The 21,314-nt window shown below is 55.0% G+C and overlaps 1 protein-coding gene across 2 annotated transcripts in view; it reads right to left on the bottom strand.

Annotated features, from left to right (window-relative positions):
* MID2 (midline 2) overlaps positions 1–21,314 on the bottom strand; it is a 57,349-nt gene that overhangs the window by 5,424 nt on the left and 30,611 nt on the right. For both annotated transcript variants that reach the window (XM_027465027.3, XM_027465028.3), the window contains exons 3-8: positions 11,177–11,272; positions 8,628–8,735; positions 3,872–4,020; positions 3,323–3,450; positions 2,657–2,800; positions 359–520 (exon numbers count right to left, since the gene is read on the bottom strand). In XM_027465027.3, the coding sequence (XP_027320828.1) occupies positions 359–520; positions 2,657–2,800; positions 3,323–3,450; positions 3,872–4,020; positions 8,628–8,735; positions 11,177–11,272 (787 nt within the window). The remainder of the gene's footprint in view (positions 1–358; positions 521–2,656; positions 2,801–3,322; positions 3,451–3,871; positions 4,021–8,627; positions 8,736–11,176; positions 11,273–21,314) is intronic.

The raw sequence follows: 21,314 nt of genomic DNA, 5'->3' as shown, positions 1-21,314 counted from the left end.
GCTTGTCAAGTCCCCGATTTCTTATTTCCAGAGCGAGCACCTTTCAAAGCACGGGCAGGCTCTTAAAAACAGCAACCGCAGGAGGGATGCAATTTTAATAAACAAGGCAGAACTGGATTGGAGCCTGCATCCCGGCAACTCCCCTCCATCCCCACCGGCGCACCGACTGCACTTCATTTCATTTTGTTTAAAGGCGCATGGGTTTCGCAAAGAAAACGAGGAGGCGGAGGCAATAAATCACTCCGAAAGCCTGCTCGAGGCAGATGTGATAGCAGCACCGGGTGCTGCTTCACAGCCCTGTGCTCTGGAGCATCTCCTCTGCCTCCCACCCAAGGCGAGGAGCCCCCGGGGCACGTACTGTTGGTTTTGAGGCGGGCAGGTTCGCTGTTCCTGCTGCCTGCCTGGTTGATGGCCTTGACGAGGAAGATGTAGCGGGTGCCACTCTGGAGCCCGTGGACGGTGTAGTGGTTCTGCTTGATGTTGGGGACGATCATCCAGCTGTCCATGGAGTTGTAGAGACCTGCGGTGGGGGAGAGGGGAGAAGGTTTATTGGCAGGGAAGGGACTCGGAGCCAAAGGGCTCTGGAAATGGAAAGGAGTTGGGAACCCGGAGATCTGGAGGCTCTGCTGCAGGTTGTGCTGTATCGAGGGTGGGATGGCACGGGGCAAGGAGAAAAGCACCTGGTGGTGCTGCTACTGCCACCAGCACGGCTGGGGCGAGGGCAACCTGCAGGGGGAAGAGGATGCTGAGGGCTTTGGGGGCAAAACCTGCGCTAAAATATCTGCGCTGGGGCAGATATTGCAATGCGGGAGCATCGCTTTCAGCAAACCAGAGTTAAAACGAGGCAGCTCAGGCGGAGTAGCTGGGGGCTTCTTGGATCCAGCAGGTCTGGGGGCGAAGTGTGAGACAATTCATGAGGAGTGGGCTGGGAATGAAGGCTGACAGAGGAGGGTTTTCAGCCTCCCATCGCTGGGGAGTGCATGCACAGCGGTGTGCCAGGAGCCCGGGAGATGCTCCACACACCCTCTTTATAGGCTCACACGGGGACAGCGGGACCATGCCCGCAAGGGGATGCTGCTCGGGTGATTATTTACCCCCCGTGGCTTGCTCACTGGGAGGACAAGGGCAGGTTGCAGTCATTGTCAGCTTGGATTTGGTCTGAAACAAATGTTTAAGCTGCCTAGGGGAGCAGAGCGATGCTATATGAAGTAGCAAATAAACCAGCTATGATACTGGCAGCATCCTGCACACTGAGCTGCTTTCCTGCATGGCCAGGGAGTTACCTCCCTGCAGACAAGGGCCACCTCTGGGTCCTTCACTGGAACGGCCAGGGCGGCTGAGAGATGACAAGCTGGGAGTGATTTGGCCTCCAAGGCAGGTTTCCTTCTCAAAACTATCAAGGAGGGGTTGTCCCTGCAGACTGAGGGCTTCTCTCCTTGCCAAAGCTTAAAAAAAAATATCCTTTTTATTGCAGCTTTCGTCATCCGAAAAATGCCTGACTCCTGCCGAGCCCTTGGCTTTAAAGGCAAGCGTAAAGGGGAGGGTTTCCACAGGCCAACTGTGTGCTCTGCAAAAAGGTATTTCCTTCCCTGGGAAGCCTCCTGGTGCTCCTGCTAGGTGAGCCCAGCGCACTATTTTTGGCGTTTCTCCTTGCAGGAGTTCAGCCAGGACTCAGGCGCTTTCATCACCCGGCCCCGACCACGTTATTGCAAGTGACAATATATTATTCATCTGCTCCTCGGAGGTGTTAACTGATGTTTTCTTTCCTCCTTCTACCAAGAGCTAGCGGAGGAGCCTAGGAAGCTGCTCCTGACGTCTGCCCCCTTGGGCTTTCCCCCGGAGCCGCCCCTGCTGCCCAGCTCCTCGCCCCCAGGGAAAGGCAGGGGGACAGGGCAGGGGGACACCCCATTCCCTACAGCACTGAGGACAGGAAAACTGGAAGATAGATTTTCCTTCTTCCATTAAAGTGCTCGTGCAACCTCCCTTCGAATTTTAGGGAAAAGGCAGTGTTACAAGAAATTGCAAGAAATTGTGCAAATGTGCGCATTTCTGATATCAGGACTGCCATGGAGGGCTCCTGGGCACCCAGAGGAATAAATCCCTGCTCCTGACACTGGCAAATCGTCCTTGGCTTTCTGACCGAGCTGCTCTTCCCCAATTAATTGTACCTCCATAGAAACCCAAACAACTCCCTTTTTTATGTTCTCTCTTTTTTTTTTTTTTTAATAAGCCTTCCTGACAATGAGAAATGAGGAAGACTAAAAGGAGACTGCAGATGTGACGCCTGGCCTGGGGGGCTCGTTGTGGGTCACAGCTTCAAGCCCTGGCTCCTCTCACCTGCAATTCACCACCGCTCCCTAACGACAATCAGTGGCGCTGAGAAGCTGGGAGTCTAAGCCTGCTTTGATCATTTCAGGTGTCGGAGGGGAATAAACTACCTAGATATCCCCCCCCCTGGTGATTTCGGGTGTGCTCTGCCTTCCAGCCGTCAGCTTCTGCCTGGCTGATATTTGGGCAAAACTCCAGCACAGCTGCCAGCTGTGCGCTCCCAGCTGTGTGCTCCTAAATGTGCCCTGCCAGATGCATGTCAGCTTTCGGCTGCACCCAGCAGCGCCCACCCGAGCCAGGGGGTTTTGCTCAGCAAGCGGCGACTTACTGATGAAGTTGGCCTGGCCGGTGAAGATGGTGTACTGCAGCTCGTAGGAGCTGACGCTGAACTCGTCCTCCGAGATCCAGTGCACCGTGATGGTGTCGTGGGAGGCCGTGCAGAGCTCCTCGCGGACAGATGGCGGGTTGGGCGCTGCGGGAGACCACAGGTGGTGCGTTTCAGTAAGTTGGTGTCTTCTCGGGTTAAAATGCGTACGACTTTTTTGTTTTTTTTTTTCTTTTTTTTGCTCCCACAGACAGGCGGGCTCACGCAGGGAGCAGCAGCCTCTCGATGCGCACAACCGTCTCGTTTTACACGTCACTGAGTAATGATGTCCTTGCTTCTCCGCAGCTTGCAGCCCTCCCCCTGCCTTGCCAGCCCCTGGCACAATACCGCAATCAGCTAATTCACCCGGGGTGTCCCCAGCCCCCCCCCGCCTTACGCGCAAAAACCTTGCTGCACGGCTGCAGGGGAGCGGAGGCACCCTGCAAACAGGAGGATGGGGACAGGTCGCTGCCCTGGGGACAGCGTGGTGGCCTTTATTCTGCTGGGGCCAACCACTTACCGGTGACAAATGTGCCCTAAAACATCCCCCCAGCCCTCGGTGGGGTGCAGGAAGCAGGGACCGGGGGGATCAGCGGGGTGCAGGCGGTGGGAGCGCAGCCGTGCACTCACCGGTGAGATAATCCAGCCCCTCCAACAGCTTCTTCTCTCTGGAAAAATCCAAGGCGAAGTTTTCAAAGGCGTCATTAAAATTGATATCTGGTATCAGAACTTGAGAGGATGCAGTTGCCATGGCGACCCTGAAAGAAAAGAAGAGCCCATCCATCCGCATCAGGGTGCGCTCCGCTCCCGGCTCCCGGCTCCCGGCAGGGGCGAGGTGGGCGACGGGCAGGGCGCGGGCAGCCCGCGGTGCCACCGCCTGGCACTGGGGAACCCCAAGGGTGGCAGGGACGAGGCAATGAGGTCGGGGGGCTCCGTCCCTGGGGGTCCCGGCGCCCTGGGCTGGTTCCCACCCCGTTGGTTTTTCCACCACTCCTCCCCACCAGGGAGAAACGTCAGCTCCCTGCTCAGCACCACCAGGACCTGCCGTGCGCCTCCTGCCCTGAATTTATACGAGGGCAGCATGCAGCGGGGTGTGAGGGGGCACCACTGGCTCTGCGCTCAGGGGACAGCTCGCCAACGGGGCAGGGGTTCACCCCGGGTGCCACCCGGCGAGCCCACCTCTCGGCCACGTTCCTGGCCGTCTGCAGGAACCGCGCGTGGTCGTTCTCCTTCAGGATGTGCTCCGCCTGGTTGATGAGGACCGTCGAGCGCTCGAGGCACTGCCGGCAGTTGGCGACCTGCTGGGCCAGCTTCCTCAGCTTCATCACCTGCAGAATGAGCAGGGGGAGGCGAAGGTGCTCAGAGAGGGGGGCTGCGAGCTGCCTGGTGGCCGGGGCCACCTCCAGCAGGGTCCCGCTGCTTTTTGGGGGTGAGGGGCTGCAGTAAGAGGGGAAAGGACAGGAAGGGTGTCCGTGGAACGGGGGAACAGGAGCTGGAAAACTGAGCCAGGCACCAGCTTGTACCCCAAAATAAAGCACAGTGGGCTCGGCTCCATCCCCACAAGCATCCCGCAAGTCCTGCGACCCACTCAGGGACCCTCCAATCCTTCAGCCCCCTTCCCGTGGGGCTCCTTGGAGGGTACTTACTGGTGACTTAAGACACCACTGAACAAGCCATAAAGCGATAACAACGGGCTTGGTGGCACCCCTTTCTTCCTTGCAAAGTGCTCAGGGGAGCAAAGAAACCAGAAGAAACATCATTTCTTAGGAGAAATGTGGGGGAAAAGCTCAGGTGAAAGGCCCTTAGGAACTCGTAAATCCTCCGCTCAGCAAGGACCAAGCTGAAGGAACAATGCCAGGCACCAAACCCAGGTCATCCCTGGCACTGCTCGTGGATTGCCAAGGCCACATTTCTGGAGGGTCTGATGAACTAGTGCACACAGCTCCAACAGTAAAATAATCACAAGATTTAACCCCCTTCTTCCAGGGGAAAGGAGGTGGATCAGCACGCGGGGAACTGCACCACCAGCAGAGCTGAGACTTTCCCAAAAGAAACCGTGCATTAAAGTAAAACCAACAGTCCTCCAGAACGGCACCAACTGGAGAGACACCGTTTCCCCTTGCTTATTTAGCAGACCCTTGCAGCCGAGCACGGTGCTGGACTTGTCCTGCCAGAGTGCATCAGCAGAGCTCCATCCCCAGCCCCATCCCCGAGCTCCATCCCCATCCCCAAGCTCCCCGTGCCCCCCCCCCAGCAATCCCCTCCACCTCCCAGGGAGCAGCTGCTCACCCACACGGGTCTCATCCTGAGATCAGTTCCTCCTTTCCTTTCTCTTTTCCTTTATTTTTTTAAATTTTTATTTTTTTTAGAGATCGGGGCGCTTTGCAGCCCTCACCACGCTGCCACGACAGCGGCTCCCCAAGCTGCCGGCTCCTTGCCCCTTGCCCCCCCCGGCACGCTGTCAGCCCGTGCCCACCATGCCTGTGACTCAAAGCAATCCGTCAAGAAGCCGAGCGTGAGCCCTGGCTGCTGACAGGAGCTGCTGGAGCTGCTGTCCCCGGTGCCAGCGCTGTCATCGTGCTCACAATTAAGCAGCCTGCTAATCCCCCGGCTGACACCGCGGCCCCGCTCCCCTCGTGGCGTGTCCTTCTGTCACCTCCCAGCCCCAGCGCTGCCCCAGGACCTCGGAATAGACAGGAGTAGGGTGAAAAGCCAGCAGATGAGCTCTGAGCCACTCCAGCTGAGGAAAAGCTCCAACTTTGCACCCAAAGGCTCCCGTTGCAGCCTGAGGTATGGCCGATGGAGCTCCACGGGGACAGCGTGGCACGTACCCAGCTGCCAGAGAAGGGACTTTGGGGTGAATTACCATGAAGTGAGGACACTGGGGCGTCCTCCAGCTAGTGCCACAAGCTCTGTGATGGCACCCAGGCTTAGGCATCCCCTGGGACGTGCCCACTGCAAGAGAGGACCGGCTGCGCACCCGGCTGTGCTCTTCCTGCCAAACCTCGCTTCTCCTGCCACATCCCTGTGCCCCAGGCTGCGTTTAAAGCCAGCTCAGGTGGCACACCCAGCACCTTGGGGGGGGTCTTCTGAGGCGAGAGGCCTCCTGTCTTGCAGGGAGCTGCTTGGAGCCAGGAGGCAGCACCTTCCCATCCCGCAGGGCTCAGGGCCATGCGTAATGCCCGCGGGAGCGAGAGGAAGGCTGCTGCACCGAGCCACCCTGCTCCACACCCCCAGGAGAGCATCCCCGTGGGGATGTGCCCCATCCCACCAGCATCTCACCGGGATGGGGGAGCCCTGCAGCGAGCGGAGGAGTCAGCTGCCTCGTTGGATAAAGCACAGATGAATCAAGCCAGCATCTAAACGCTGGCACGGCTCGCCCCACAGCCGTTGGGCAAGGTGCGGTGCGAGCAGGAGGCTGACAGGGTGAGAGGGGAGGCAGGAAAAGGAAACACGGGGGTCAGACAAGGGCAAAGACCCGACAATGAAAGCACCATGCCTGGAAATGCAGGAATGAACGGCACAAGGAGTTGGGCTGCAGCTAAGCAGTCGCCTCACCGGGCTGTGACGGCTGAAGGGATGCGCTCAGGCCAAGGGGACCCGTGTGTACCCCCAGAGCGCTCAGTCTCCATTCTATGTGACCTCTCCAAGGGTGAATAACAGGAGCCCTGCGCCCCAAACACACCAAGGCTGGGGGAGCTGATGCCCCAGCGGTGTGCTGGGGGCTGTGGGGAGGGCAGGGAGCAGCAGGTCCCAGTGAGCCGTGCCTCGCTGGCGGCACGTTGCGGGGAGAAGCGGGGAGAAGCGCTCGTCTCGGCTAGCAGCAGGCGGCACAGCTCCAAATGGCTATTTGCACAAGGAAGGGAGGCTCCTGCTGGGGCTTAATGGGCTGATGGATGGCTCGTTTTAAGAACAGCTTCGTCAGAAAAAATATAAAAAAAATCAAAGGGAGAATAAGGGAGAGAAATGGGAAGAAATGGTTCAAGAGAGGACACGGCAAGCACAGCGAGGAGAGCCCCTGCCCTTGCTGTGATGGTGTGCCTGGCTACCAGCTCCTTCCAACCACATCCCAGCAGCGAGCAGAGCCTGCAGCACTAATCCCTGAGGATTTTCACAGCTTCATGAGCCTCGCCCATGCATCTCCACCGCCTCAGTGCCCCGTTCACCATGGGGTGCTGTGTGGTGGTGCCTGACCCCCAGCATCACCAGCCTGCTCCCGGGGATGCCTCCTCCTGCAGGCTGCCTCCCCTCCCACGTGTGACACGACACAAACCTCAGGCCACTGCTCTGCTCCTCGCACGTTTCTTCTTGCCTTCTGCAGGTGGAGGAGCTCCAGCACTCAGCTACCCAGGGCCGGAGCAGCCAATCCCCCCTGGGACCACATGCTGTGCCCTGCCAAACAGGGGAGCACTGCAATGCTCTGCCTGCCCTGCACACTGAGGGCTTTTTCGTCTCTAAACGGCAGAGAGAGGGGCTCATCGGCAGAGCAAGCAGCGACCCACACTGTACGTCGTGCTGTCCATCACCAAAAGCAGCCCAGAAGTGGAAACCAAATGGGAATTCAGCAGGAGCGCAGTGCTTCTTGCTCTGCTGTCTGTGCGCATCAAAGCAGCCGCAGTCTCCAGCGCTTCCCCCTTTCTGCTTTTTTTTTTTTTTGCTTTTTTTTCTGTCTTTTTTAATTCTCCAGTGTTTGCAGCTGGGGTTTCTCAGAAAGGCTGCTTGGAAACCGCTGCTCGTAGGTGTTACGCTGCTGAAAGCCATGGAGAAAACCCCTCTGCTCGACCGTTCTCCAGATGTCTTGCATCTCGCCTTGCTCCTGAGCAGCTCGGAACAGAGATGCTGGCAGTCTTGCAGGCGTCTGAGGACCACAGCTAAGAAGCTGGCAGGGGCTGCTCTGTGGATTTGCCTTCACCACTGACACGGAGCCCACGGATGGTGCACAGCACCGTGTGGATGCTGCCACATCCCACAGGTGTCTCTCCCAAACCCATTCCCTGAGCACCGCTCGCTGCCCTCCCGTCCTTGCTCCTGAGCAGCATCATTGAGGGGCTCCCCAAAAGCTGGGATTTAAACATCCCAGGGATGCCCGGGGTGTCCTGATCCTCCCCACCCGCCCACTCCCCCACAGTGCCACCAGTGTCCTCCCTCTCCCCTTGTCCCTTTCCTACAGGAGCAGTGCTTGGAGCTATACGGGCTCCAGGTTGCTCGTTTGAATTTACAGACTGCTTTGGGGCACGAGTCAGGGCCTCTCTGCTCTTCCCAGAAGCCAAATCTGCAGGAAAAACCAGCTCCAAGAGTCCCAGCTCTCTGCCAAGTACGGCTGAAACTGGACAGCGTGGTCAAAAGACGTTAGGGGGAGAGGGTGGGAAGTGAGAGGCAGACAGACAGATGGACCAGCAGAAGGCACCGTTACATAAAATATGTTTCCTGAAGTGCCTGGGATAAAAGTGCACATTTTAAAGCTTCCGCTCCTGCAGAAGGGGGTCCGTGGTGTCCCAGAGTGACGCTGGCTGGCTCTCGCACATATGCACATGGCGTGACCTGCTCCCAAACCGTTGTCTGCAGAAAAACCCTGTATTTGGGGTGCTGGTGCTCCCAGCAGGACGAGCTCCCTGGCTTACCCCTCGGTGCTGCAGGGGATGCACAGAGCGGGAGCCTCCGTGAGGAAGGGAAACTCGCCTAGGGCCACAACGCAGAGCAGAGCTTGGATGGCCCTTCAGTATTAACTCCACATTATTATATTAGCAGCACGGTGTAAGAAAAGCCCCGAGGAGGCCGTCTGGGCTGATACAAGCACCTGCGCTCATTTATTGCGCCCACGGCTGCGCCTACCCTCCTCCGGCCACGCTCCTCCAAGCGCACGCTCGTCCTCGCGGGGACAGCCCTGGGGAGAGGTGACAGCAAGGGGCATGGGGAACCGGGCGGCACAACTTACCTTCGTCTCCTTGATCTTGACAGCGATGACCTGCTTGCGCTGGCGGATGATCTCCATCAGCTCGTCGCACTCCTCCATCAGCTTGGCCTCGTGCATGGCCGTGTTCACCTGGGCGGGAGGAGCGGAGGCGCACGTGTCTGCACCCAGGCGCAGCACCCCCGGTGGCCCTGCCCTGCTGCAGCCCTCCTCAGCTGGGGCAGAAATTGGGAGGCGAGCCCCCGAGCCCCTCTGCTCACCCCCAACCTCCAGCCCCCCGTCTTGCAGCTGTGTCTGTCAGCCCATGACCCGGGAGCGAGAGAAAGACCGGCATCCTTTTGGGGGATGGACGGGGAACTGGGAATACACTCCACAGACGAGGATTTCAGCCCTGTCACTCGAATTAAACAGTGTCCTGAAGGACATAAATAGGTTTCCTTCATTCTGTACTCTCAAAAAGATCTGAAACAGCAGAGCAGTCTGAAGCCAACCCCGAGCTAAACACATTTGATACAAGATCTTTTTTTAAACCTGGCCAGCAGATTATGCAACGCCAAAGTGGGAGACAGCTGATGGTCTGCAAAGATAACTCCGCTGAGAAAAACAGTGGATAATCTTCCAAATCTGCTGCAAGGTAGTGGCAGGGGGTGGAAATCAAGCCCAGGATTCGCAGCCTGCTGCAATCCGTGCTGGCAGAGGGGAAGGCATCGGTGCAGCCAGAGACCGACATCCCCTGGATTTCCCAGGAGCGCAAAATCAGGGCCAGGATTTCGGACCCACACGGACCCACCGTCCTCCCCGCGTGGCCCTGGCCTCCCTTTGGAGAGCCAGAACCCGGCAGCACAGCCTCCTGAGCACCAACGGGGGACTTGTGCTAAGCCTGGGGCCTGGCACAGCCCCGCGGTGCCCACAAATAGCTCCGACGCAGCCCCCTGCCTGCGGCAAGCGCGGAAGGGCAAAGATATTTTCTGCTTCACACTTTGGCGTGCTCTCCCTCTAAAGCTGCCTCTGAAGGCCAGGACCGCATATTTAGTGAGGCTGAGAAATGTATTTGGACTGTTATTTTAGGCAGAACGACTGACAAAGCTGAAAACTCCTAAACAGTGTGGAAAAACGACAGCCGGGAGGTCTGAAACTTCCAGAATCTACACGAAATGCCAAACTGCTTTTAACATCAGAGGCCTGTCCATTTGGACGCTGTGGACGGATTCAGACACAAGTCTCTCGAAGATGCAAATGCCCTGAAACTCGGAGCCTGTCCCAGCTCCTTCCTACCCATGCACTGAGCTGATCTGTGGCTGTTTGTGGCGCTGCTGGCACTCTCAGAACAAAACGCTGCTGCTGCCTGCGGGAAAGGCAGAGCCCCAAGTCTCTGAGGGGTAGGTGGTAAGGAACAAAATGCAGCTCCCTGTGTAGACGCCTTTTCTCCTGCATGCTGTGCTACGGGGAAATTATCCCACTTGGTGCATGCAGCATCCCTGCGTCCTTGCATCTGTGCATCTCCCCATGCCCTAATCTCTGCATCCCTGCATCCCTGCCAGCTGCTTGGGTGATGAGGCAGCTCCAGGATCATGCAGGAGAAGCTGCAAATTGAGTGGGGGGGGTCTACCTGCTCGCAGGTAACTTGGATCTAACAGATACCTAGGATCTGGATCTAACTTCTCGCAGATAACCGGTGATGGGACCGGAGGGAATGGCCTCAAGTTGTGCTGGGGAGGTTCAGGATGGAAATGAGGAGACATTTCTGCTCAAAAAGAGCAGTCAGGGATTGGGACGGGTTGCCCAGGGAGGTGGCGGGGTCACCGTCCCTGGGGGTGTTCAAGGAGAGGTTGGACGTGGTGCTTGGGGACAGGGTTCAGTGGGTGATGGTGGTAGGGGGCTGGTTGGCCCAGATGATCTTGGAGGGCTTTTTCCAACCTTCATGATTCTGGGATTCTATAAATAACCATCGTGTTTGCTCAAGCCCTGGCAAAGCTGCCCTGAAGCCACGCCAGTGATCCCTGCAGCAGCCCAGTGTCTTTTCCTCCCGGCAAGGTTCTGGTTCAAGGAACCGCCGCTCAATTTAGCACCGAAAAATCAATAGCCTGTTAAGAAGAAACTAATTGCAGCAGCCGCTCTCCGTGTATCACTTCAGCAAACAAAGCTGCAAATTAATTTGCTATGAACGGCTACGCGCACTTGGAAACAACAGCAAGGTGTGAGCTGCCTTCTTCCCCTTGAGTGCCGCTCACGGGAGCGCATCACAGCCGTGGCCAAGGGCAGCGCCGGGCCAAAAGCGCTTCCCTGGGAAATGCAAACACAGGATGATGCCTGATTGCACACCGCCAGCACAAAGGAAGACAGCAGGAAGGAAGCAGGGAGGCAACCTGTGCGTGTTTGGGAGGAGGAATGCAGGGAGGAAGGCTGGCTGCTGCAGACAAGGCTGAGGCTCGATGAGACAGCAGAGAGGGGCAGGCGGATGGGCTGCTTGGGAACGGAGATGGGAGCAGTCCCGTGCACCCCGTCAGCCGAACCGGGAGCTCCCCGGGGCCCCCTCCCCATTCCTGCCCTCTCCCCTGGCCCCTCTCACCAACCTCCACTTGCTGGCAGATCTGTATCAGCTTGGCCATCTGGTTTTCCAGTTCGCTGTTGCGTTTCACCAAGTTGGTGAGATTCGTCTCCAGGGTTTGCTGCGAGGCCAGACAACCAGGAGGAGAGAGAGAAAGAAAAAAAAAAAAACAAAAAAAAACAACACAACATAAGATGAACAAAGCCAGAGGACTGCAACCACCAAACCAGACCGTTTGTCACCCAACGTGCTGCCCGAGGGAGCAAAAACTTGGATAACTTTGGGCCAAGGTCTTGCTGCCAAGCGCTGCCCAGACCCGACAGAGTTTGGCCTCCCCTTGCCAGCACGTCCTGCCTTTTTGTGAGGGTATAAAGAGCTATTCTGCTGCGATTTCCAGCCAGGAAGTCTGCCTGCTGGGAATGAATAGCTGCTATTCTCCATCCCTGCTCTCCCCTCAGCATCCTCTGTTGGTGCCGGAGACGAAGGGCTGGGAGCAGGCTGGGGTCTCCCGCCCCAGCTCCCCGGCCAGGCTGCTTCTGGCTGTGCCCCTGGGGCTGTGCTGCCTCCAGGGAGGAGAACACGAGCCAGCAGAGCGCTGAAAACCAGAGCTTGATATCTGTGGACACACAGTGGACGGGCATTTTTTGGGTATCAATAATTTAAGCGACACTGCATCGCCATTAAAATCCCTGGTTTCGCTAAGAGAAAATGTTTTAGAGCAAAGCACTCGCTACCTGTTGCACCGCTTGTCGTGAAACTGATAGCCTATTAATATTTTAAACTCCAGGGCCGAGAGAGGATCCCTGCGGTGTTTTATTCATACTCGGCTAGAAAGCGCGGCCCAAGGCTTTCATCAAGGCTCCAGCAGACCCATAAACATCTGCACGCACGGATAATTTGGGGTCTAGCTAGCCAAGAGAACTTGAATCATAGTCATAAAGCACAGGCAAAGCATTCATTCCTGAAAACCACTGGCTCCTAAAATACTCGAAGCTCGCTCGCAAGCCTGCAAATTGCTAGCCAATGGCTGGTAAAGCAGAGCACAGAACCAGGCTGGAAAAACGCAGCGAAGCCCTGGGTGCCTTCGTTAAGCTGGAAGTGCTTTGCACAACAATGCTGTATGGATAATGAAAAAGCCAGCTGCTAACCGCTCCTGCCACCGCCTTTCCTTACAGCTCAATATTATTAAACAGCATCTCACTACAGCGCCGAACGTTCAACTTGCTAATTATCTTCCTCATCACCAACTCAGCTGCACTGAAGTCGCAGCTTTGAAATCGCGGCCGATTTGCTTTCATGTTCCTGGGCTGCTGGCGGAGGGCAAGAGGGGGAGGCAGAAACGAGCTCGAGGAGTGCGCTTTGAAGCACACGAGCCCCAAACGCATTTGCAGCATCCCAAGTTTGCCAGGGACAGTGCCACTCCTCCCCCGTACACGAACACACAGCGCTTATCTGTTCATTAAGTGCACGCCGGTGGTGCAGGGATGCTGCAAGCAGTGTTTGAGTGGTGTCAGTGATGGTGTGAATGGGGAGCATCCGAGCACCCCTCTTGCTGCTCCCTGCCTTTGCAGGGCTTCCTTCAAGAGGCACATCTGGCTCCTGCTGCTGCTGCAAGCCCTCCTGCAGCACCTGAACACAGAGGTGAGACCATTTCCTTCTGTTCGCTGCGCTGAAAAGAAGGAAAACGTGCAAGGAGCTTTGATTGTACCAGCTGGTTATTTCGCAGGTGCATATAAATTCCAGCAACGATAGGGGTTTTGTTAAATCGCGTTATAGAACACTCACAATTTCCTCAAACATCCACCTTCTGGCCTGAAATGCAGAATATTTGATTTCCCTACAATGGGGAGAAGCGAGAAAAGGAGATAAAAGGGGAACACCACCACGTCCTTGCGCCACTTGGATAGGCACCGGGTAGCGTTTCCCAGCCCCTGCTGGCCACAAGCGCGGTGAGAAGCAAACCTCTTCCTGCAGCACCGAGAGAGCACGAAGCTCTGCTCTGCTGGTGCAAAGCTCTGGGCGAGGGAAAGGAGGGTCTGGATGAAGGCTGTGGAGTGCAAAGTATGGGGGCTCCTACTGGGGGGCCCAGACTGCAGAGCGCTTGCAGCCAGCCCAATTAACACGGGCAGTGGGAGGGGGCTCACCCCCAAACGAGCTCGGCAACAAGGCTTGGGAGGACGTCACTTGGACCTGCCTTGCTGCAGGGCTGGGTTTCCAAATTTATCCTCATGCAAAGGCCGCCAAAACTGGAGAGTGTTTACTCGGTGATTTATTTGGACGTTGCTGTTGTTGCCCTTGTTCATTTGTAATTGTTTTCGATGGAGGATGGACGTCCCTGCACCCTCCCTCCAGGCGCCACAAACACGAAACACATGGGTGTGCAGCAGTGCACGCATCCACAGAAGCCAGAGCAGATGGGAAACGCTTCCTCCAGGAGCTGGCACGGCTCTGGGGCCGTGGCAGGTCCAGGGCATGGGGACGGATGCTCCTGCCCCATCTCCCTCCCCGTGGTAGCACTGAGCCAGGGCTGCCTGCTCCTGGCTGACTCCAGTGCTGGTAGCAACACAGCTCTTTGATGCGATGCTTGTAACCAGCTCCCAGGAAAAAAAAAATAAAAAAATTGGGGGAAAATATGATAAGCCAGCCAGCTGCCTTTCTACGCTAAGAGAATTTCAGCAGACAAAAGGACAAGTGACAGAAAGACATGACTGAGCCTGCCGAGCGGCTCCGGCGCAGCTCCCGCGCTGTGACACTAATGCATTTTAAGTCGCTTCGCAGCAAAACGTCCTCAGTAAAAGCTGCAATAAAATGCCAGCTTTCAGTGCCTGCTATCACCTTAAACAGCAGTGCTGACCTAGAAAATGAAGCAATTTGTTCTGTCGGCGTTTCTAATTGTGCTGAAGAGAGGCTGGAGAAGGCTCGAGTGTCCCATCAAGCCGGGTCCCCTGTCCCCAGCCAGGTGTCCTCAGCCCACCCCTTTCACCCCACGCACGCTAGAGCAAGACCTGGGGCTGGGCCCTGCTCTCGCTGCTGCAAATCCAGCATTGCAGCGGCCTCGCTCCCACTTTGCAAGGAGATAAAGCAGAGGAAAGTCTCAGCCCGGAGCGCAGAGGTGAAGCTTTGCCGGGCTGAGCAGGGAGGGAAGAGCCAGGGGAGGACAGATCCCAAACACGTGTCCTCCACGGAGGCTTTCAAAGCAGCCTGCATTAGCATATCCTCATTCAACGCCTGCTTGGGAATTGATATTTAGGAGAGAAAAAGACAAGGAAAAAAAAAGCTCAAGTAAACAGGGCTAACTGAATGCAAAAAAAAAAAAATGCAGCTGTATGTTGTTGCCTAATTAGCAGATATCGGATTGGAGGCTCGGTGCTTTTCAAGCATCTCCTTTCAGCCTGAGCTCACCAGCACTGCTCTAACTCACCCGATTACACGGTGCTGGCCCTTCTCCTGCCTTGCTGGCCGTGCTGCTGGCCCCGTGGCCACCTCCCCAGGGTGCGCACCCCAGGTCCCTGTGGCACCGCAGCTGCACGCACCGTGCCATGGGACGCACGGTGCCAGGCAGCCCCGGGGTGCTCCTGCCCGACCCCGTCTCCTGCTGGGCTCCTCTCCAGGCACCTCTCCCTCCCCACTGCCCTACCACCAGCCAAGGCCGCTCGGGACACAGCAGTGATTAGTCCTCTCCTTAATAAAGAGCGGAGAGGACTCCGCAGCAGTGGAGACGTGGTAATGAGAATGGGCTTGTTTACCCTGCTCAGGAAATTCCTCTCCTCCCGCGGCTTCACATGAGCTCTGGTTTTTGGCAGGTCAGGAGGGGGAATGGAAACCGCGCAGCCAGCGCTCGCAAGGAGAATCAGAGCAATCGTGTTCGATTCACACAGACGTGTCTGGGGCAGCCTGAAAACCCCGCAGCCGGCACAGGGAGGCACTTGAAATGAAAGGACGCCTCGTATCCGCGCAAGCCCAGGTTCCTCAGGCTGCCAGCGCTGCGCAAGCGGCTTCATTTGCACTTCTGAAGCCTGCCCAGCAGCACGGCAGCCCCGGACCTTGCCAGTGAGAGCCTTGTGCTGTAGCCTCTGCCCTACACCGCCGCCGGGAAGCCTCCTCTCTTCCAAGGGATTTGAGAATACCCAACGTTTTTTTCCATGATGCTTTCTGGAAAGGCAGCGTGCCTCTGAAAGCACATCTCATCCTTCTGGCAAACCCACTGGGGACTGGCAGCAGCAGCCAGCGCTTGCCCCAGATGGCAGCTTCTGGAAAAGGGACCTGAAGGATGAGATGTCCTGGGATGTTGAGCCGCAAGGGTTCGCAAATCCTGGAGCACCTCCTGGACGTGTCCCCTGACCTGCAGAGGCTTTGTCGTGTGCTGGGGACCAGGTCAGCTCTGCCTCCCTGCCAGCTTTCCACAAACCAAAGCTCACCACTTGGGTGCGAAGCAGGGGCCACGCTGGCCTCCTCCCCAAAGCTCTCTCTTTCACTCCTTTACCCCCAGAACATGCCAAAATGGTTCTGCTCCTGCAGAAAGGCAACCTGAGGAGCAGGGTAGGGGAGAGCTTGCTAGTTCTGTAAATCAAAGCTGTCTGTACGGTTCCAAGGGGCAGAAAAAAATATCTCACGAAATAGTTTCATGTTGTCATTCCTCCAAAACTGCTGATTAGTTGCAGACTCGGTCTGAAGCATCCTCTTGGCAGGTTTTGCTGTCTGGCTGCTTCGCGTGCGTCTCTAGGACTTACATTTCCCCTGTTTGCTCTCTCTGTCCCTGCGGTACTTAACAGAAACAGGGACTCTGCTTCCGAAATCATTCCTGCAGGCAAAGATCCCGTAAGAGCCCTCACACCTGCAAGCCCTTGGCTCGAGTCATCCTCTTGGAGAGATGAGGAACGGCTGCGTTGGACCGGCGGGGATGGATAACCTCTGGCTGCTGGAGCTCGTCCCCACAAGCACGGGGCCCAAAGAACGAGCTGTCCCCTGGCGAGCTGCGTGGACCTGTTTTCCTGAGTAAAATGAGCAAAAGGCCAAGAAGGAGCCTGCTGATTTTCCTCTCTGTTATGGGGTGGCCAGACCTCTTCAAGCTGCCTGGGATCAAGTGGTGTGAAGAAACGGTCTCCAGCAGGAGATGGTAACGCACGTGCTGGTCACCCAGGTCCCTCTGGGCGCATCAGGAGGAGCATCTCTGCAGCATCTGTATGGGGCTGGCTCTGGCTGGAAACCCACCCGTGTAGCCAAAACACAGCGAGACTTTCAACCCCGGGGCAGCCAGAGTGGTCCTAGCACCCACAGCAGCCTTGCAGCCCCCCCATCCCTGCAGCTTCCCTCCCCAAAAAACAACCGCAGAGATGAGCCTGGAGGACAAGGCATCTCCAAGGGCTTTCCCCTCATCCTCAGTGAGGCCCTCAGCTAGGCTGGGTTCAAGGTTGGACCACAACCCCGATCTTCATCCCAGTGCCCTGCTTCCCTCACCTTCCAGCCAAAAACAGCCAAAAACAAGGGGACTAACGGGGCTCACCTGACGAACGCTTCTCCAACAACACTGCAGAAACGCACATGGCTTATTTGGGTCCTTCAGTGTTTACATCCTTTAATCTTTTCAAAGCCATTCTTCTGCTCTTGGATATTATCGTGGTTTTCTGTACCACTGCAGCACTGTTGAAAATTGTTTAAATATTTTATTAAATTCATCCCGACTGTGACAAGTCGGTTTTTATTCCTGAAGCCATCTAACCATTATCTGGCTGTTTGAGCTGTCCTACTTAAATACTCCAAAAGATTTCACTCCCCTGTTCAGGCTGTGTGCTTTTCAACCTAAAAGGATGTGGTTTTCAGACATCTTATTAAATTTGCTACATTTGATGTAAAAATTCCCAAGCTATGGTGAGACCTGAGCTTATTTGTTTACCTTCTACTACTTTTATTTACTCCTTTAAAATGACAGAGCGGAAGGAAAAGATTTCCACTGCTCCAAGCAATGCCTTTTTTTCCCAGAAATGTTCCTCTAATGAGCAATTCCACCTCGCTTTCTTCAAACCCAGTAGCAGGAGGTGCAGGGGGCTGTTCCCTGATGCTCTGTGCTAAGCACAACCAGCAGACACAGGGCCCAAGGGGGAGCAACCTCCCCCATCTCCGAGCCCTCACGTGGATCTCCCAGCTCCTTCAGCTGTAATTCTAGGTGCCTTTTTGTGTCTCTGCCTCTCCGATTCATCCGAATGACCCGATACCTCAGCATCTTGCCAGATCAACAGGCAGGATGCGGCTGCAGGACTGGTTCCCACTGGGCACCTCGTCTCCACTGCGCATCCTCAGGAGCAGCCTGAGAGCCTCTGGCCAAGCCTACACACATCTCGGGGAGGTGTCATCAGGCCTGGGCGAGCACAGAGGACTTGGAAACCTTTTGGAAGCTGCCTGTGAGTTTTCTCTGGGGTTAGCATTGTTTATCATCCCGTTGGGTTGTGGCGGCAGGAATCACAAGTAGGCTCGGCAATGAAAGCCCTCCGTGCTTGGGCTTCCCAAACTCCTAACGGTGAGAAGCAGAAGGTGTTAACAAAAGACAAATCTCCCAATGACATCCTGAGACATCACAAAGGGGCTAAGCAAACTATGCTTCAGAAGCACCCCTCTCCACCAGTGAGGAAGGACATCCAATGGATTGCCTTGGGTACAACATCTCCAGCGCACGCAGCTCCCAGCTGGGCAGAGCAAACCCACCCCAACTGATCCAAAATTGGGAAAAATCAAGGCAGTTTCAAAGTGCATCCTTATCTGTCCAGAAGGTTGCTTGTGCTGCTGACACTGATGGCCTGAGTCAAAATGCCCTGTGCCAGCTGATTAGAGAGGCACAGCCCCAGCACCTGACATTTGCAGAGTTATTTCAGAGAAAATAACTGGAGAAGACCTCAGTGGGGTGCAAGGCTTACACGGTCCTGTCCCCAGAGAGCTACACCAGCAGCATCCCGCGAGCCAGAGGGAGAAACACCCCCGATACCCAGGTCAAGGCGAGACAGAAGTTACACACAACCCTTGGAAAGCAGAAATGCCAAAGGACAACAAATCACAGCCATAACGTGGCTTAACAACCTTCCCATAAATATGCATAACCTCCTGGAAGAAATGACCGGTGGAATGGAAGATGCATCCTGTGAAGGAGGTGGATAAATGCATGGTAGGCAAAGACAAAGGATGACATAAAAGTTGCCCTGCTCGAAAAGTAAGGGCAGGTGGGTGGAAACCAGCTCCAGCAAATCTAAGTCCTCGTGGGTTCCCTAACAATAGTGCAATTATATTAACTACTCCTGCTGCAGATAATGGTATGGCTATGAAGAGCCCTTAAGAATATTCCCAAGGGTACATGAGGATCTCATGCACTGATGGGGTTTCCAGGAAAAAAAATGTGACAAACAGTGATCCGAGGCACACAGGGAACATTCAGAACAGCAGGGCACTGAACACCACTGGTAACGTTTGAGCTCGGTTATTAAAGACAGAAGAGGACAAGCTAAGTAAAAGGGAATCAACAATAATTTTTGTTGTTAAGGTCTCTTAAGCAAAAGAATAAAAATAAAAATAAAAATAAAAATAAAAATAAAAATAAAAATAAAAATAAAAATATAAGACCATAAATATCTTTGAACATGAAACACTAAAATGAACTTGGACCATGAGGAAGAACAAGGGGTGGCGAAAATCTAAGGAGGAGCCACAGGAGGCCTACAAAGGCCTACAGAGTAAGTGAGGGGGGGTCCCAATGGCTTCAGAGGGCAGGGGACATGGGCAGGCCGGCACAAAAGGCCCAGGCTGAGCACCTGGCTGCTCCTGGGAAGCTCCAACTTGTACCGAACCAAATGGAAACCCAAAACATAACCGTGATGGAAAGCACAACCGTGACGGAGGGCGTGGGAATTGTAACAGAAGACCGAGGAACTCCCGATGTGAGTTAGGAATCCCCTGGGCCAGGTTCTCCTGGCAGAGGCTGAAGCCTTTTGGTTTCCATTAACCATTTGGGATCTTCCAAAAGGGCCAGCTGCTCCGCTGGTAATTTCCTGAGCTGCTCTGATTAAAGACACCCTTCACCCCCCACCTCCTGAAGATCCCAGTGTGATTCCCAACCAAGAGAGCTTCATTAGTCAAATGCTGGCTTGCATTTACCCTCTTGAAATTGGAGAATGCAGTTATAGAGGAATATATTAGCATACCTATTTCATTTGCACGATTGAATGATTAATAGCACGGCGCCTGCGATTCCTTCCTCGGTAGAAGTTGTACTAAGTACATAAAATCCTAGCAGACTATATTGGCTCTTGCCTGCATTTTGAGGACGGTCTGACAGCTGAGGTGACGGATGATGCACCCTAGGAAGCTACAAAATCACCCTGTGGGCCATTCGCAAGGCTCAGTGCATGGCTTGGGTTTGGAAATTGTTTGAAATCTTTTAATTTTCCGAATTAATGATACCATTTAAAGAGATGAAACACTAAATCCGAGCCTGCAAAAAGTAAATTTGCAATTTGGCAGAAGATTTATTCAAATCTGTATTTGCACTTAATGAAGAATCAACCTTCTGTTGTAGAAACCAAGAGATGAAATTCCAGCAAAAAGTAATGAAAAAATTCAAGGAAGGTACCTCTAAGATCCTTTTCTCCTAGCTGCCTGGTCTGCATAGCAACGTTGAGATTCAGCTTTTCAAAAATGGAATATGAAATGCAGAAAATGAATTAGGACTAGAATTCACGCCTAAACAACGGGGAGATAGGTTTTGAATTACAAATACAAAATTACCTTGAAAGTGAAGCTAAAGCTCCCGCATTTCAAATTATTGCAGAAAATGTATTGAATTCTGCCGAGATCAGAAAGATACAGCACCAGAGGTCGATGACAAATGGTGGGGAAGAAATCAATTCAGGGGGAGCTTGACTTGTGTTATGGCCACGTCCCACAGTTTAGCTTCACCAAGCGAAAATACTGCGGAACACGCTTTTAACCTGAAATATTAATTGGCGATAAAACTTGTCTCCAAACGGCTCGTCCTCAAGCTCATTTGTTCCATGAGATGGAGACGTGGCTGCTCGCCGCGGGGCTGTGCAGACAGGGCTGCCACCACCCCAAAAATTTGGCAGCAAAAGGGCAGAACCACTGCTCCTCGGTGGAAACAGCCATGGCAATGCAGTGGCAAAATCACCTCGAATCATTAGGGTTGGTGGTGGGATGCACCACGGGGCGTTTTCCAGCATCCCCACCGCCTCCCCAGCTCCAGGGAGGGTTTTCCTGTGCTGTGCATTTATTTGGCCTCTCCTCTTCCTTGCACTTGAGACTTTTATCGCCTTCATCGCCGCTTCATAGCGCGATAACCCAAGTTGCTCCTTCCCCCCTTTCCCATACCAGTCCACCCCCCTGCCTGCTCCCTCCTTCGGCACCTCACGCTGGAGCGGGGGGCACCGAGACGGCTGCAAATGAATAATGAAACAGAGCCTGCTAATCGGTGCCTTCCCTCTCTCAGCGTGCCCCCAAAAAGCCCAGCTCCCAGCTCCGAGGATCAAACGAGACGATCAAACGCTCCAGCAGCTGGCTTTGAATTCCCCGTTGCGCTAACTCCTGCGCGCTGACGAGCTGTTTCCTCCACCCACCGTACGTGGCTCCCTTTCTGCCCCCGAATTTACAGGTTTAGCCCAGTTTCCAACCTCCGCCAGGAGCTGGAGGATGCCAGGGTCCTGCAGGAAGATGCTGTGGCACCCGGCACGAGGCCATGGCAAAGGCCAGCTGAAGGGGAGAAAAGACGCAAGGCTTCCCCAGGGGACCTCTTGGCTCCTCTTTGCAGCCACAGGAGACACGCACGGGGCAAGGAGAAGGCAAGGGCAGCTGCCTGGCCCCTGAAAAAACAAACAGCACTTGGAGGATGGGCCATCAAATGCCAAATCCTGAGCTTGGTGGGAGAGGAGGAGAACCCCTGCAGAGCTGGCAGACAGGACTTCAGGGTAAAAGATGGAGAGGTTTCCTTAAAGTTGGGTTCCCCACAGGAATTTCACCTCAAATGTGAAATATTTCAGCTCTTGATGGGGGAAAAATAGGGAAACAAAAGCCCGGGGAAGCTCCTACAGAGCCCAGAGCAAAGACCTACTTACATTATTTTTGGGGGGGCAGAGATTTTCCAAGAGTCCCTGTCCTTCCAAAGAAGCCCC

The sequence above is a fragment of the Anas platyrhynchos genome, chromosome 10 (assembly GCF_047663525.1).
Source record: "Anas platyrhynchos isolate ZD024472 breed Pekin duck chromosome 10, IASCAAS_PekinDuck_T2T, whole genome shotgun sequence".
Lineage (NCBI taxonomy): Eukaryota > Metazoa > Chordata > Aves > Anseriformes > Anatidae > Anas > Anas platyrhynchos.
Note: the sequence above shows the minus strand (reverse complement) of the source record. Positions and strands in the feature narration are given on the sequence as shown.